Source organism: Equus przewalskii, chromosome 3, assembly GCF_037783145.1.
Source record: "Equus przewalskii isolate Varuska chromosome 3, EquPr2, whole genome shotgun sequence".
In the NCBI taxonomy this organism is placed as follows: Eukaryota; Metazoa; Chordata; class Mammalia; order Perissodactyla; family Equidae; genus Equus; species Equus przewalskii.
In genome coordinates this window covers 24,038,880-24,051,874 of record NC_091833.1, presented here as the reverse complement: position 1 = coordinate 24,051,874, position 12,995 = coordinate 24,038,880, and the positions used below count along the sequence as shown (strand labels likewise).

Here is a 12,995-nt window from a genome sequence, read left to right as displayed (position 1 = left end):
ACTTTTATGGAAGACCCACGTTAGTACCCACTTTCACTAACGGAAAGAAATCCAAAGAGGATTTTTTCTTTTACGACAATACTGTTCAGCATTTGTTTTGTTTCGAACCATCAGAGACGCAGCACACACTCCAAGCAGCGAGAAAGCATGGCCAAGCTCCTTCCCCAGGATTATACTCAGCATCAAGCCACCGTAGCTTTGAACTGTCTGTGAGCATCTGTGCTTTATCTCAGTTTATTTTGTGCATTCATTAGCGAGATGTGTCCTCAGGTAATTGCTTCTTCTCTTTACACCATTTCACCTTATGAAAGATTTCATAGGAACTTGTGGATAGCAGAGGAAACCTGTAACTCCCAGAATTGCCTCTGTGAGGACAGGCAGCTGGGCCATTTAGCCACCAGCTCCTGTCCCCCATGAGAGTGGCCCTGATGGCATGAACTCCACAACATTTCCAGGCAGTGCTTGTGACATGTAGGCAGGGTCAAAGGAGACCCTGCAGCCAGAAATGGAAAGCCCTGAGGCATGTGCTTTTGCTAGGATGTTGTCCACAGTGACTGAGCTTGCTCAGAACTGACCAGTATGCCGGCAGCTGAAATTAGAGTCCTCAAGCCTCTGCAGTGGAAAGGATCAGTGCTGTGACAGGAAGAGAGCTGGGGTGCAGGAGAGACCCCTCCAGTGGGTATCCAGTCCACAGACTGGGGAAGGTTTGGCAAAGGCTTCCTAGAGGAGGTAGCTTCCAAGCTGAGACAAGACCAGATGCATGGAGGGGAGGCAGGTAGAGGTGAACTGCAGGTTCAGGACTCTGGCTGGAGCATGCATTGCAATGGTAGATGTGGCGAGAGAAGATTAGGAAGAACTTTGCAAGTTAAGGAGTTTAGACTTTATTGTAAGAGAAATAACAGGTCAAGGAAGAGACATTTAAGCAGAAAGAATGATAAGCTTTGTGTTTTAGAAAATTTATTCTGTTGACAGCATGTAAACTAGATGCCAGGATGGAGCAGGTGATTGAGGGTGGAATACAACAGAAGTCAGGGAGCCCAGTGAAGAGGCTGCTGAATCATCCAGGTGAGAGAATGTAATAATGAGAACCAGGGCCGTCGCAGTGAGGCAGGCAAGAAGTGAAAAGATTTGAGACATACTAAGTTTCTTTTTTTTTAAGATTGGCACCTGAGCTAAGAACTGTTGCCAATCTTCTTTTCTGCTTTTTCTCCCCAAAATCCCGCAGTACGTACTTGGATATTTTTAGTTATGGGTCCTTCTAGTTGTGGCATGTGGGATGCCGTCTCAGCGTGGCCTGACGAGCGGTGCCATGTCCGCACCCAGGATTCGAGCCGGCGGAACCCTGGGCCACCTAAGCAGAACGCGCAAACTTAACCACTCGGCCACGGGGCCGGCCCCACATATTAAGTTTCTATATCTCCACTTATGCTCTGCTGGTAAAATGCAGTCTGCGTGTGTGTGCGCTCGCACACTTGTGTTGATGGAGAGATTGTTGTAGAGATTGAGTTATCTGGTAAAGAATTTTTAGAAAATGTGAATTGAAAGCTCATAAAGAGCTGTTTGGAAAATTCTTAGGCAAATTGGGGAGTAAAATAACTGTCAGAAAATATCTCAAGTAAATGCTCACGTTAGAGATGAGACAACACGGTATATCGCGCTAGGAGTTGGAAAGCCCTTGCTTTGTTCTGGATCTGCATTTTCTATTAGTTTGACCTTTGTTGTATCATTTAACCTCTCTGAACTTTATTTGTCCAACTCAAAATAAGAATGATGATAACCTGCCCAGCCTATTCTGAGTTGATCTTAAGCTAACAGCATGTAATGGGATACGATGACAACAGGGAAGCTGACATTCTCTCAACCAGCATGAATGGAATGAGAGTGCGGAGGGGAATTGTTCAGCCCCAAGAGTCTTGTGTTCAGTGTGGACGCTGGCCTGTCGGCTCACTCCAGGGCAGAGGTAGTGAGCTATCCTTCACTGGCATGGTGCTGTGGGGAGGTAGGATTTCAAAATGCTTACTATGACACTAGATCATCTTGAAGGCTCCTCCAACTCTGAGACTCACTGGTCCTCTTACACAGGCCATAGTGAGAAGAAGATGAGAAAATGATTATGAAAGCACTTGAAGAATTAATATTTTAGGCAAGTGAAAGGTATTATTATCAGTAGGCCTTGTGATGTTAGCTCATAGAGTTTTTAAATGTTTTGACTCTCTTGCATATCCCAGTAAAATGGAAAATAACTTCCAGTTTCCTGCATGCTGGTATATAACTTGTTTTAGTTTCATAAAGAGACCAAAAGCCATGTTCCTTCCGTAGTTCCTTTCCCTAATACCACCTTCTTACTAACTAGCTGTATTCTGTTTTTCTTGTTTTATCTCATACATACGTTGTATCTCATACATTTAACATTGACTAGAAGCATTTGACCTGCCAAGACTTGAACTTGGGCATTTGGGGTTTCTCCCACAGTCCGTGATAGTATCACCAGCAAGTAGGACACAGGCTGTATATTTCCTGCTTACATGGTGAGGAATGTTCACCTCCTGGGAAAAACCAGAACCCTGATGCACAGGAGTTGAAAGAAAACTGATCTTAGAGTCTTTTTAAGATAATCAAGACTTCTTGCTCATCAGTGTTGGGATTTGCTTCTCTTTCTCTTAAATGAGTTCCCTGGGGCTTTAGCGCACAAATGATGATGGTGATTCAGTATGGCTAACATTTATTGCACCTTTACTCTGTGCCAGGTGCTGTCTAAGCACTTTACATATAAGATACAATACAGCCTCGTGGGTAAATATTCACTTTGTGGATTAGGAAACAAGCAGATGTGGTTAAATAATTAGCCTAAAGTCACACACAGCTGGAATATGAACCTAGGCTTGTGATTCTAAGGCTGTTTCTGAATCATGCCGTCCTTCTCCCTCCTCGCAAGCAGAGACATGTCATACAGAGGTCTTCACCATTTTCCTATCCCCGGGTCCTTAGAGCGGTCAGAGATGTTAAGCAGAAAAAGTGCATTCGAATTCTGGTCTACTTACGGTATTCTCCATACTAGATAGGAAATGCCCTGGATACAAACATAGCTGCTGTTAAGATAAATAGCTCTAATCTAGGGAGCCCCATGCCAATCAGAAAAACCAGTAATCAAGAGATTATAGTTTTTACATGCTACATGTTTCATGTTTTTGCTTTCCCTAGGTTAAAAAGATCAAGTGGCATGAGCAGCCTTTTGGGAAAAATTGGAGCCAAGAAGCAGAAGATGAGCACCCTAGAGAAGTCCAAATTGGACTGGGAGAGCTTCAAGGAGGAAGAGGGCATTGGTGAAGAACTAGCCATCCATAATCGAGGGAAGGAAGGGTAAGAAGTAGATTCCATGCCTGAAAATCTTAATAGGGGCCAGCCCGGTGGTATAGTGGTTAGGTTCACACACCCACTTTGGTGGCCCAGGTTTCTCAGGTTCAGATCCCGGATATGGACCTAGCACCACTCGTCAAGCCACACTGTGGCAGCATCCCACATAAAGTAGAGGAATACTGGCAGAGATGTTAGCTCAGGGCCAATCTTCCTCACACACACAAAAATAATGAAAAAGAAAATCTCAAGAACTCTGAAATAGTTTATTGCAAACAGGCCACCCAATTTAAGCAAGCAGGAGCTTTTCATGGTAAAATGAAAAATGTGAATACCTTGGTTTGTCAGTAAAGCTCTGTTCTAATGTGGGGCAGGGGGCTGGCCTCATGGCCAAGTGGTTAAGTTTGCGTGCTCCGCTTCGACAGTCCAGGGTTTTGCTGGTTCAGATCCTGGGCACAGACATGGCACTGCTCATCAAGCCATGCTGTGGCGGCATCACACATGCCACAACTAGAAGGACCCACAACTAAAAGTATACAGCTGTGTACTGGGGGCTTTGAGGAGAGAAGGGAAAAATGAAATCTGTGAAAGAAAAAAAGAATAAATAATATGGGGCGGGTCTTGTTAGTGAGAAAAACACTGAGTGGTAGGAAGGTGGGGCATGTGACCAGCGCTTCTCTCAGGGACAGTCACATCTGCCAAGCTGAATTTGCTGAATTACAGCTCCCGTGAACTGTAAGTCACCTCATCGATTCACATGGTCAGATCTGGCTCACTGTATCAGCCTTGGCTTGATCTGAATTATTTGCCGTCTGAGAAGCCAGACTGGTTGAATGATTCAAAAGCAGAGCCAACAGCGTGCTTAGATATTGTCACGTTATCATGGGATTCTTTTTATCCATGTCTTTATGGCCCAGGGTGGGGCTTTACCCTTGGCTTCAACCTGTGTGACATGCCAGCCCTCAGACGCCATTCAGGCCATCACTTGCACCCCCTTCCTTTTCACTTTGGAATACGAGGAGGATGTGCATGAACTGTGTATTCAGGAATATCAAGAAAGAAATGATATTTGGTGAGTACTTAGGAACCTCAGAAGGAGCTAAGGAACAAAGTTATTACAGAAGTGGGTCCATGGCTCAAGGTCAACACTCTGGCCCCTGACAGTAAAAGGAAGTGTTACAAGGCCCAGCAGACAGCCCTGGGTGCTTATCTCTGCACCACATCAGTAAGGGCTCTCTCTGTAGTACAGGGGGTGTCTCTGAGGCTTAGTTCCTTCACCTGTAAAATTGGGATAATGATACCATCCTCAGGGGGGTTGTGATGATCTCATGAGATAATATAGGTAATATATGTATAATACATATCTGTAAGTACATGAAGCCCTTTGCGGAGTGCATGTTACAGAAGGCCATGCAGGAAGTTGTAGTCATTCAGGTTATTTATAAGCTAAATTATAATAAAGACAAGTGCAGTGTTTATTTGGGGGGTTATATTTCTTTTTTTTTTTTAAAGATTGGCACTTAGGCTAACAACTGTTGCCAGTCTCCCTTTTTTTTTTAAGGATTGGCACCTGGGCTAACAACTTTTGCCAATCTTTTTTTTTTTTTTTTTCTGCTTTATTTCCCAAAGCCCCTCCGCCCGCCGGTACATAGTTGTATATCTTAGTTGCAGGTCCTTCTAGTTGTGGGATGTGGGACGCCGCCTCAACGTGGCCTGACGAGCAGTGCCATGTCTGTGCCCAGGATCCGAACCCTGGGCTGCTGCAGCGGAGCGCACAAACTTAACCACTTGGCCACGGAGCCGGCCCCGGGGGGGTTATATTTCTGAATTAGGCTTCAAGATTATTTGAATGAACCTGGAAACTGATCAGTATGTTAAAAAAAAAATTTTTTTTAATGCCTTTATGAGCTTATTTAACTAGCAGACTTCTAAGTCAGTCTGTCAAAGATGAAATGCCACAGGACAGAGGTGGAGTGCCAGAGCCTTCTGGGGAAGGCCCAGGATAAAGCACAGGCAGAAGTCAGTGTTATCTAGAGAAGGTCTCTGATATTCACCCCAAACCTCGCCCCTCTTTGACTCAGCTCTAGGAGCTCACAGCTCCCTCCTCTTCTCCACATTTGCCTAGTGATCTAAGGCAGCAGAGGAACTGCCAGTGTGTGCTACACTTTATTGCGTCTCTGAGCACTGATTATATAGGTTGGACAATGTTCGTTCTGCTCGAGTTAATGGAGGTCTTATAAAAATAAGGAGTGATGCTGTTGAAGATAAGGGACAGTTAATAAAATGTACACTGGAAGAGGAAACAAAATTAAAAAGGACATCTGCCCAATGAGGACTTTTTCAGGCAATGGAAAATCATATAATTGGGTTGCGGAACAACTAATAGCATGTACCTTCTAAGTGCTCTGCTTTTCCCTCCTCCTCTGAGACGTTCTCCCTGGCCAGGTGAAACCATGGGTCTGATTCTGTTTTTCCAATGCAGCTCTGATGACTCTGCTCTGCTTTTGGCTGTTCTCACCTGCCCTCTCCAATACCTGCCCCTGCACCTCAACTCCCGTGCCTTCCCTAGTTCCTGCAGGCAGATTGAAGGGCCCAACCCCTAGTCCAGGGAAGGGACTGTAGCTCTGGTTCTTACTTTGGCTAAGCATGAGAATCCTCTGGGGAGTTTTCCAAAGTTCAGGTGACAAAGCCACCCCTGTACAGAGCTTCTGAATCAAGAGTCACAGATATCTGTGTCTTTAAATGCTCCTCAGGTACTTCTGATGCACAGCCAGGGTTGAGAATCACTAGACCGCAGTGTCACAATTCTAGACAACCAGCTGCTGGGTGAGCCTTTCCAGCACATATGTATCTAGACAGCCAATTTCAAAACAGGGGATGTTGAGAAGGCAAGAAGATTTCTGTTAAGAAGGATGCCCAGTGCCACAGTGTTAAGGGAGGGAAGCACAAGAATCAAACCTGTAAGGTCTGTTTGGGCAGAGGCACGTCAGGCCCCCATATTCTCGTACGCAGATGCCAGCGAGAGCAAAGGCATCACCTGCAGTACAATACTCTGAAGGAATATGTGGAGAATCCAAGAAGCATACCCCTGGGACAAAAGTGATCTTCGTTGAAACTAAGAAGGGGGAAAGGTCATACTGATCACATCTCAGAAAAGCTACCTATAAGTAATGACCAGCCTCTGCCATGTCTATTATGAGACCAAGACTTTTTTACAAGCACCGTATTTAAATTGATCTCATATATAAGAATTTAGGTCAAGAATGGTGATTAATATTCCTGTTACGCAGTCCTGATTAAAATAAGATTGGATTGAGTTTAAAAGGTTATATGATGCTTTTTGTGTTTTGATAGTAATTCCAGTTCAGTAAGTGCTATCATGTCTTTCCCCTTCTAAATATTTGATAGAATTCAAAGCTATATTCGTCAGTATGGGATGATTATTGTCCAATTTTTTAAAGATGAATTTGCCGTCTTAAAATATTCACATAAGGAAACAAGGCACCTTGAGAAACAGCAGGTGCAGGCTCAGATCTGCAAAGAATTTAGACAATGAAAATAGCAGATACAGATTTTAAAACAATTATGCCTTACTGTGTTTACAGAAGTAAACAACAAACCTGAAAATATTTTGAGGAAGGGGAAACTATGGCCTGGGAGATTTGAAAAAGATCCAAACAGAATTTCTAGAAATGAAAAATACAATAACCATAATTAAAAACTAAATGGATAGACTTAACAGTACTTAGGCAACTGAAAGAATCCATGAACTGGAAAATAGTCAGAAGCAATTCTCCAGAAGATGGTTCAGAGAGACAAAAAAGACAAAATAATAGAAAAGAAGTTAAGCAGCCTGGAGAACAGAATGGGAAAAGACAAAAAAAAACCTCCTTGTAGATTTTTTAAAACCCAAAGAATCCAAGATAGATGAAATAGAAATCCACACATAGACATGTCAGCATGAAACTGCAGAAACCAAAGACAAAGAGAAAAAATCTTAAGAGCAGCCAGAAAAAAGAAAGGAGGGGCAATTACACTGACAGATGGCCTCTCATCGGCAACAGTGCAAACCGGAAGACACTGGAATGATCTATTCAAAGTGCTGAAATAAACAACTATCTACCTAGACTTCTGCTTTACGTGTGTGTGTACATATAGACGAATGAGTGTGTGTGTGTGTCTGTGTGTATCTCCTTCAAGAATGAGGGCAAATAGGGACATTTTCAGAATAGTAAAAGCTGAGAGGGCCAGCCTCATGGCCTAGTGGTTAAGTTCGGCACACTCCGCCTTGGCAGCCCAGGTTCAGTTCCTGGGCGGGGACTTACACCACTCAGTGGCAGCCATGCTGTGGCAGCAACCCATATAGAAAATAGAGGAAGATTGGCACAGATGGTCACTCAGGGCCAATCTTTCTCAGCAAAAAAAAAAAAAAAAAAATGCTGAGAGAGTTGCCCCCAGCAGGTCTTCACCTAAAGGATGAAAGATATACTCTAGCAAAAGAAAAGTGATTCCAGATGGAAGGTCTAAGAATCACTGAAGAGCAAAGAGGCATATATGTGGTAAACTTAAATGAGCTTTGACTATATAAAACAATATATTAATGTCTTGTAAGTTGTTAAAGCAAGATAGTATTAAAATAGCTGGCAACAAATACGTAAAAGTTGGGCAGCGGGGATAAATGGAGTTTAGTTTTCCAAAGATCTTGTATTGTCTAGAAGGACGGGGAAGGTGTCAACTAAGGGTGCATATTGAAATTTCTAGAGTAGAAACAGAGTATTTAATTTCCAAAGTAATGGAAGGAGACAATAGAATGATGTGTTTTTTTTTAACTAAGCAAAAGAAGACACAAAAGGAGAATTAAAGAAACCAGCCAGGACAAATAATAAGTGCAAAATAAGGTGATAGAGTTTATTTGGTTGGTTGTTTTTTGTTTTTTTAAGATTGGCAACAGATGTTAGCTCAGATGCCAATCTTCTTTTTTTTTTTCCTTCTTCTTCTCCTCAAATCCCCCCAGCACACAGTTGTATATTCTAGCTGTGAGTGCCTCTGGTTGTGCTATGTGGGACGCAGCCTCAGCATGGCCTGATGAGCGGTGCCATGTCTGTGCCCAGGATCCGAACCGGTGAAACCCTAGGCCACTGAAGTGGGGCACCCAAACTTAACCACGCCGCCACGGGGCCGGCCCCATGCGGTAGGCTTAAAACTAAATTTATCAGAACTTCCATTAAATAGCAATAAACTAAATGCTCCAGTTGAAAGACAAGAGATTGGCACGTTGAATTAAAAAATAAAAAACAATTATTTGCTGTTTAAAAGAGACTTAGCTAAAACAATGGGATGCAGAAATGCTGAAAATAAAAAGATGGGAGAAAAGATAAACCATGCAAACACTAACCAAAATAAAGCTGATGTAGCCATATTAATTAGACAAAATAAACTTTAAGGCAAAAACATTACTGGAAATAAAGAGAGCGGTCTTCTCATAATGATAAAAAACATTCACTTTCTTTGGGAGATAGAACAATTCAGATTCGAATGTACGGTTTGGCGTTAGCTACTGAAGCTCAGTGTAGTCATTCCCTGTGACTCAGCAGTTCTACTCCTAGCTATATGCCCAACAGAAGTTCAGTTATATGTTCCCCCAAAAGACGTGTGAGAATTTAAATAATGGTGCTTTTCATAATATCCCAAAACTGGAAACAACTCAAATGTCTATCAATAGTATAAGAGACAAACTGGGGTATGTTCACACACTGGGATGCTCTTTAGCAATGGGAATGATTGTGGATAAATTTCAATAACATAGTAGCAAAGAGAAGTTCACCCAGTATGATTCCATTTATATGAAGGTCAAAAATAGGCAAAACCAATGTGTCCATTAGGTCATTTTGTGAAAGGAGCAAGTCACAAAAGAATACACAGTATAAGTCTGTTTACATCAAGTTCAAAATCAGGCACAACTAGACTGCAATGCCAAGGAAACAGAAACTTGAAAGGGAAGCAGGGAAATGTGGGCGAGTTAAACACACTTGGCTGGGTGCGTGTTGGGGTAAGAGGTATGCAGAGGCCTCCTCAAGACTGCCAGCATTCTGCTTCTCGACCTGGTGATAGCCACATGAGCGCTTGCTTCATAATGATTCATTGCCTTGCCCGTTTTAAACACTTTGCTCTGTGTGTGCGTGTTTGTGCATCCGTGTGTGTGTGTGCGTTATATTTTACAGTAAACTGAATTCATATCCTGGCTCTACGACAAACCTGCCATGTGCTTTAGCCCCAGTTTCATCATCTATAAAGCAGAAATTCTTCAGTATACCTCTCAGGTTTACTGTGGGAATTAAGTAAGTAGGGGAAATGTCTAGCATGTTTATAAGTAGGAATCTCCTCCCTCTTCCCCCAGGTCCTTTGCTTGCTCTTCTTTCTTCTGTCTGCCATTACTGACCCTGCCAAGTCTAGAGTTTTACTGGAAAGCTAGGTGCTTTTATTCCTTTAAATCTCTTCCTGGTGTATTTCTGCCAACCCTTCAGGAATACTTTCCCAAGCAGGTACAGCTTGGGAGCATCTCCTTCCAGTCTCCCCGGCTGGTCTCTTCTTTCTCTGGGCTTTTAAACTGGGGAAGTCCCAGGGCTGTCTCTCCTCACATTCCATGCTAAGATACCATTTTCTTTTCTTTTCTTTCTTTTTTTTTTTTTTTTGAGGAAGATTAGCCCTGATCTAATATCTGCTGCCAATCCTCCTCTTTTTGCTGAGGAAGACTGGCCCTGAGCTAACATCTGTGCCCATCTTCCTCTACTTTATATGTGGGACGCCTACCATAGCATGGCTTGCCAAACAGTTTGTGCCATGTCTGCACCCGGGATCCAAACTGGCAAACCCTGGGCTGCCAAAGTGGAACGTCTGCACTTAACCACTGCGCCACCAGGCCGGCCCCTAAGATACCATTTTCTGCTGATGACTCCCAAAAAAGCTGTCCCCTGCCTGACTGTTCCACTGAGCTCCAGACTCCCATACAATCTGTTTAGTTGACATCTCCATTTATATGTCCGACACACATCAAACTTAACATCCAAAACCAAATGCTCACTTTCTTTGCATAAATGGACTCCTTCCTTCCTCAGACTTCTCAGAAAATGGCACCATCATAATCCACCCAACTGTTAAAAGAAAAACCTAGGAGTCATCCTTGATTTCCACTCTTTCCGCTCATGTCCTGAAAGTCCAATAGACAATTCTGTAGTATAACATTCAGTCTGTCCATCTTGGTGTCTGCCCCACTGCCACCACTCCGGTACATGCCGCAGACATCTGCTTTGCTCCCTGCTTCAATATCTCTACCGTTTTCTCCATTCTCCACATAGCAGTGAAAATAAGTTTTTAAAAATACACATCATTTTCCCTCTCTTCCCTGCCGAAAGCCCTCCAGTTGCACTTACAATCCACGTTCAGCTCCTTACCCTGGCATTCCAGGTCCTGCCCGCGCTGTGCCCTGCCCACCTCTTTTCCTCTTCTCCCCGCACAAGGCAACCTGGCCTCTAGTGCTCCTCGGGATCCTCCTCCGCGATAGGCTCTTATTTGTCACTCAGGGCTCAGCTTGTTGCCACTCTCTGGGATGGCCCCCGCCCTCCCCCAGGAACCCTCAATCCCACTACCCTGTTTGATTGTCTCCCTCACACTTAGTATCAACTGACGGGTGTTGTAGTGTCTTATTTGATGTTTAGTAAGCCCCCAGGGGCAGGGTCTGGTTCACACTGCATCACCAGCATCTGAAGAACACCTGCCCCTGGAGCACTGTCCAAGTGCCCATCCCAGTACTGATCAGATGACCATGGTTTTGCTTGGGGCCCTAGTAGGATTAGAATCAACCACCTAGAAAAGAAGGGTGCAATACATCAGAATGATGTCTCCACCATGCATCATTTTCAGTCAATGAAGTTGGTTTAAATGCCTGTTCCTGGGACTAGCCCCGTGGTCAAGTGGTTAAGTCCACTTACTCCACTTTCGTGGCCCAAGGTTCACCAGTTCGGATCCTGGGCATGGACCTACACACTGCTCATCAAGCCATGCTGTGGCAGCATCCCACATAGAAGAACTAGAATGACTTACAACTAGGATATACAACTATGTACTGGGGCTTTGGGGAGAAAAAACAAAGAAGATTGCCAACAGATGTTAGCTCTGGGCCAATCTTCCTCACCAAAAACAAAAAAGAAAGCATACGCAAAATGCCTGTAACAAAGACAGTTGTCTGCACAGCAAAGAATCGCTGCTCGTTCTCTGAGTCCCAGACTCCCAGGGCCCAGGCCAGCATGGTCCAGCTTTTCAGGGTTGGTGTCAGCAGTCTGCACTCAGGCATTTAGCGTTGCTTCCCTCCAGCCCAATCACACAGGTTCCCCGGCAGTGTTCACCATCAGCAGTGTGTCTCTCCAGCACTGCTGAGGCAGAGATCAGCAGGCTTAGGGGGAAAGGGTCAATGTACAGAAAATGAGAGAAATACGGGCTTGGTCTTTGCTGCTGCTGGCAGTCAAATTGAAGGTCATGGAGCAGGGTGATTGGAAGCCAGGTGTGTTTGTAATTTGGCGGGGCATGAAGGAGAGACCAGAGAAAATAATTTTTTCTCCAAGGAGTCTATCTCCGTGACCAAGTCACTCTTTCAGAACCAGCACAACCTTGAGGTGAAATGGGAGGAAAGCAGTGGAGAAGAAACTTAATTAAAATCACCACACTTTCACTCTAGCCTTTGGGAGGTTTGCGAGTGACATCCTCTTCCACGAGGGTGGGGTGCCATGGGCTTGTGCAATACTGGGGAGATTGCTTCTTTCAGTTGCATTTCTCAGGGCAAAAAAGTACGTATCTGGGACCGGCCCGGTGGCACAGCAGTTAAGTGCGCAGGTTCCGCTTCTCGGCAGCCCGAGGTTCGCCGGTTCGGATCCCAGATGCGGGCATGGCACCACTGGGCACGCCACGCTGTGGTAGGCGTCCCACATACAAAGTAGAGGAAGATGGGCACGGATGTTAGCTCAAGGCCAGTCTTCCTCAGCAAAAAGAGGAGGATTGGCAGTAGTTAGCTCAGGGCTAATCTTCCTCAAAAAAAAAAAGTACATATGACGTCCATCACAGAGCTTTGCTCTAGTCTCCAAGTGCCTGCATTGCCCATTGCTTTCTGGTGCTGGGAATTGAAGTTTACCCGCTTTCCTTCTCATGTCTGTGCTGCGCTGAATGCTTGCTTGGGGAACTGAACGTTGGCTCTGCGTGGAGCAAACTAACAGCCCTAAAACGTCCTCTTCATGTCCCTGCTTCAGATTTCCCTGCCACTCCCTGTGCTTTCTTTTCCTGGCCAGTGGGCAGGAGGCCTCTCCTGGGCAGATGACCATATAACAGAGCTCTTGCAGGTCAGCACTCCCCTGGGCCCTCCTACTTTCAAAGACCTCTGACTTCTTGGGAGGAGAGATAGCCATTCTTTCATTTGCAGCATGGGTTCCCAGAAGTAGGTACTGATGTAGCCCCTAGAAGCATTTTCTACCCTTGTTGTCTTCCATTTTTCCCTCTCTCCCCATTGGCCTGGATCTCAAGAAAGTTGGTAGCAGAAAAGTAAAATTTGCATTGAAAGATCAAAAAGATGTCAGAGCCAGTTGTGTCTAACCTGG

The 12,995-nt window shown here is 44.5% G+C and overlaps 1 protein-coding gene across 3 annotated transcripts in view; it reads left to right on the top strand.

The window, feature by feature from the left end:
* The window catches only part of CFDP1 (craniofacial development protein 1), a 127,542-nt gene that overhangs the window by 110,758 nt on the left and 3,789 nt on the right, over positions 1-12,995 (top strand). The window contains exons 6-7 of one of the 3 annotated variants that reach the window (XR_011538543.1): positions 3,202-3,693; positions 5,097-7,194. The exons of 1 other annotated variant lie outside the window; for it this stretch is intronic. Coding sequence is in view for 1 of the 2 variants with exons in the window: in XM_008523418.2 (XP_008521640.1) it covers positions 3,202-3,360 (159 nt within the window). In the remaining variant the exon portion in view is untranslated. Of the gene's footprint in view, positions 1-3,201; positions 3,694-5,096; positions 7,195-12,995 lie in introns of those variants that run through there. One more of the 3 variants, XM_008523418.2, reaches the window with a different exon arrangement.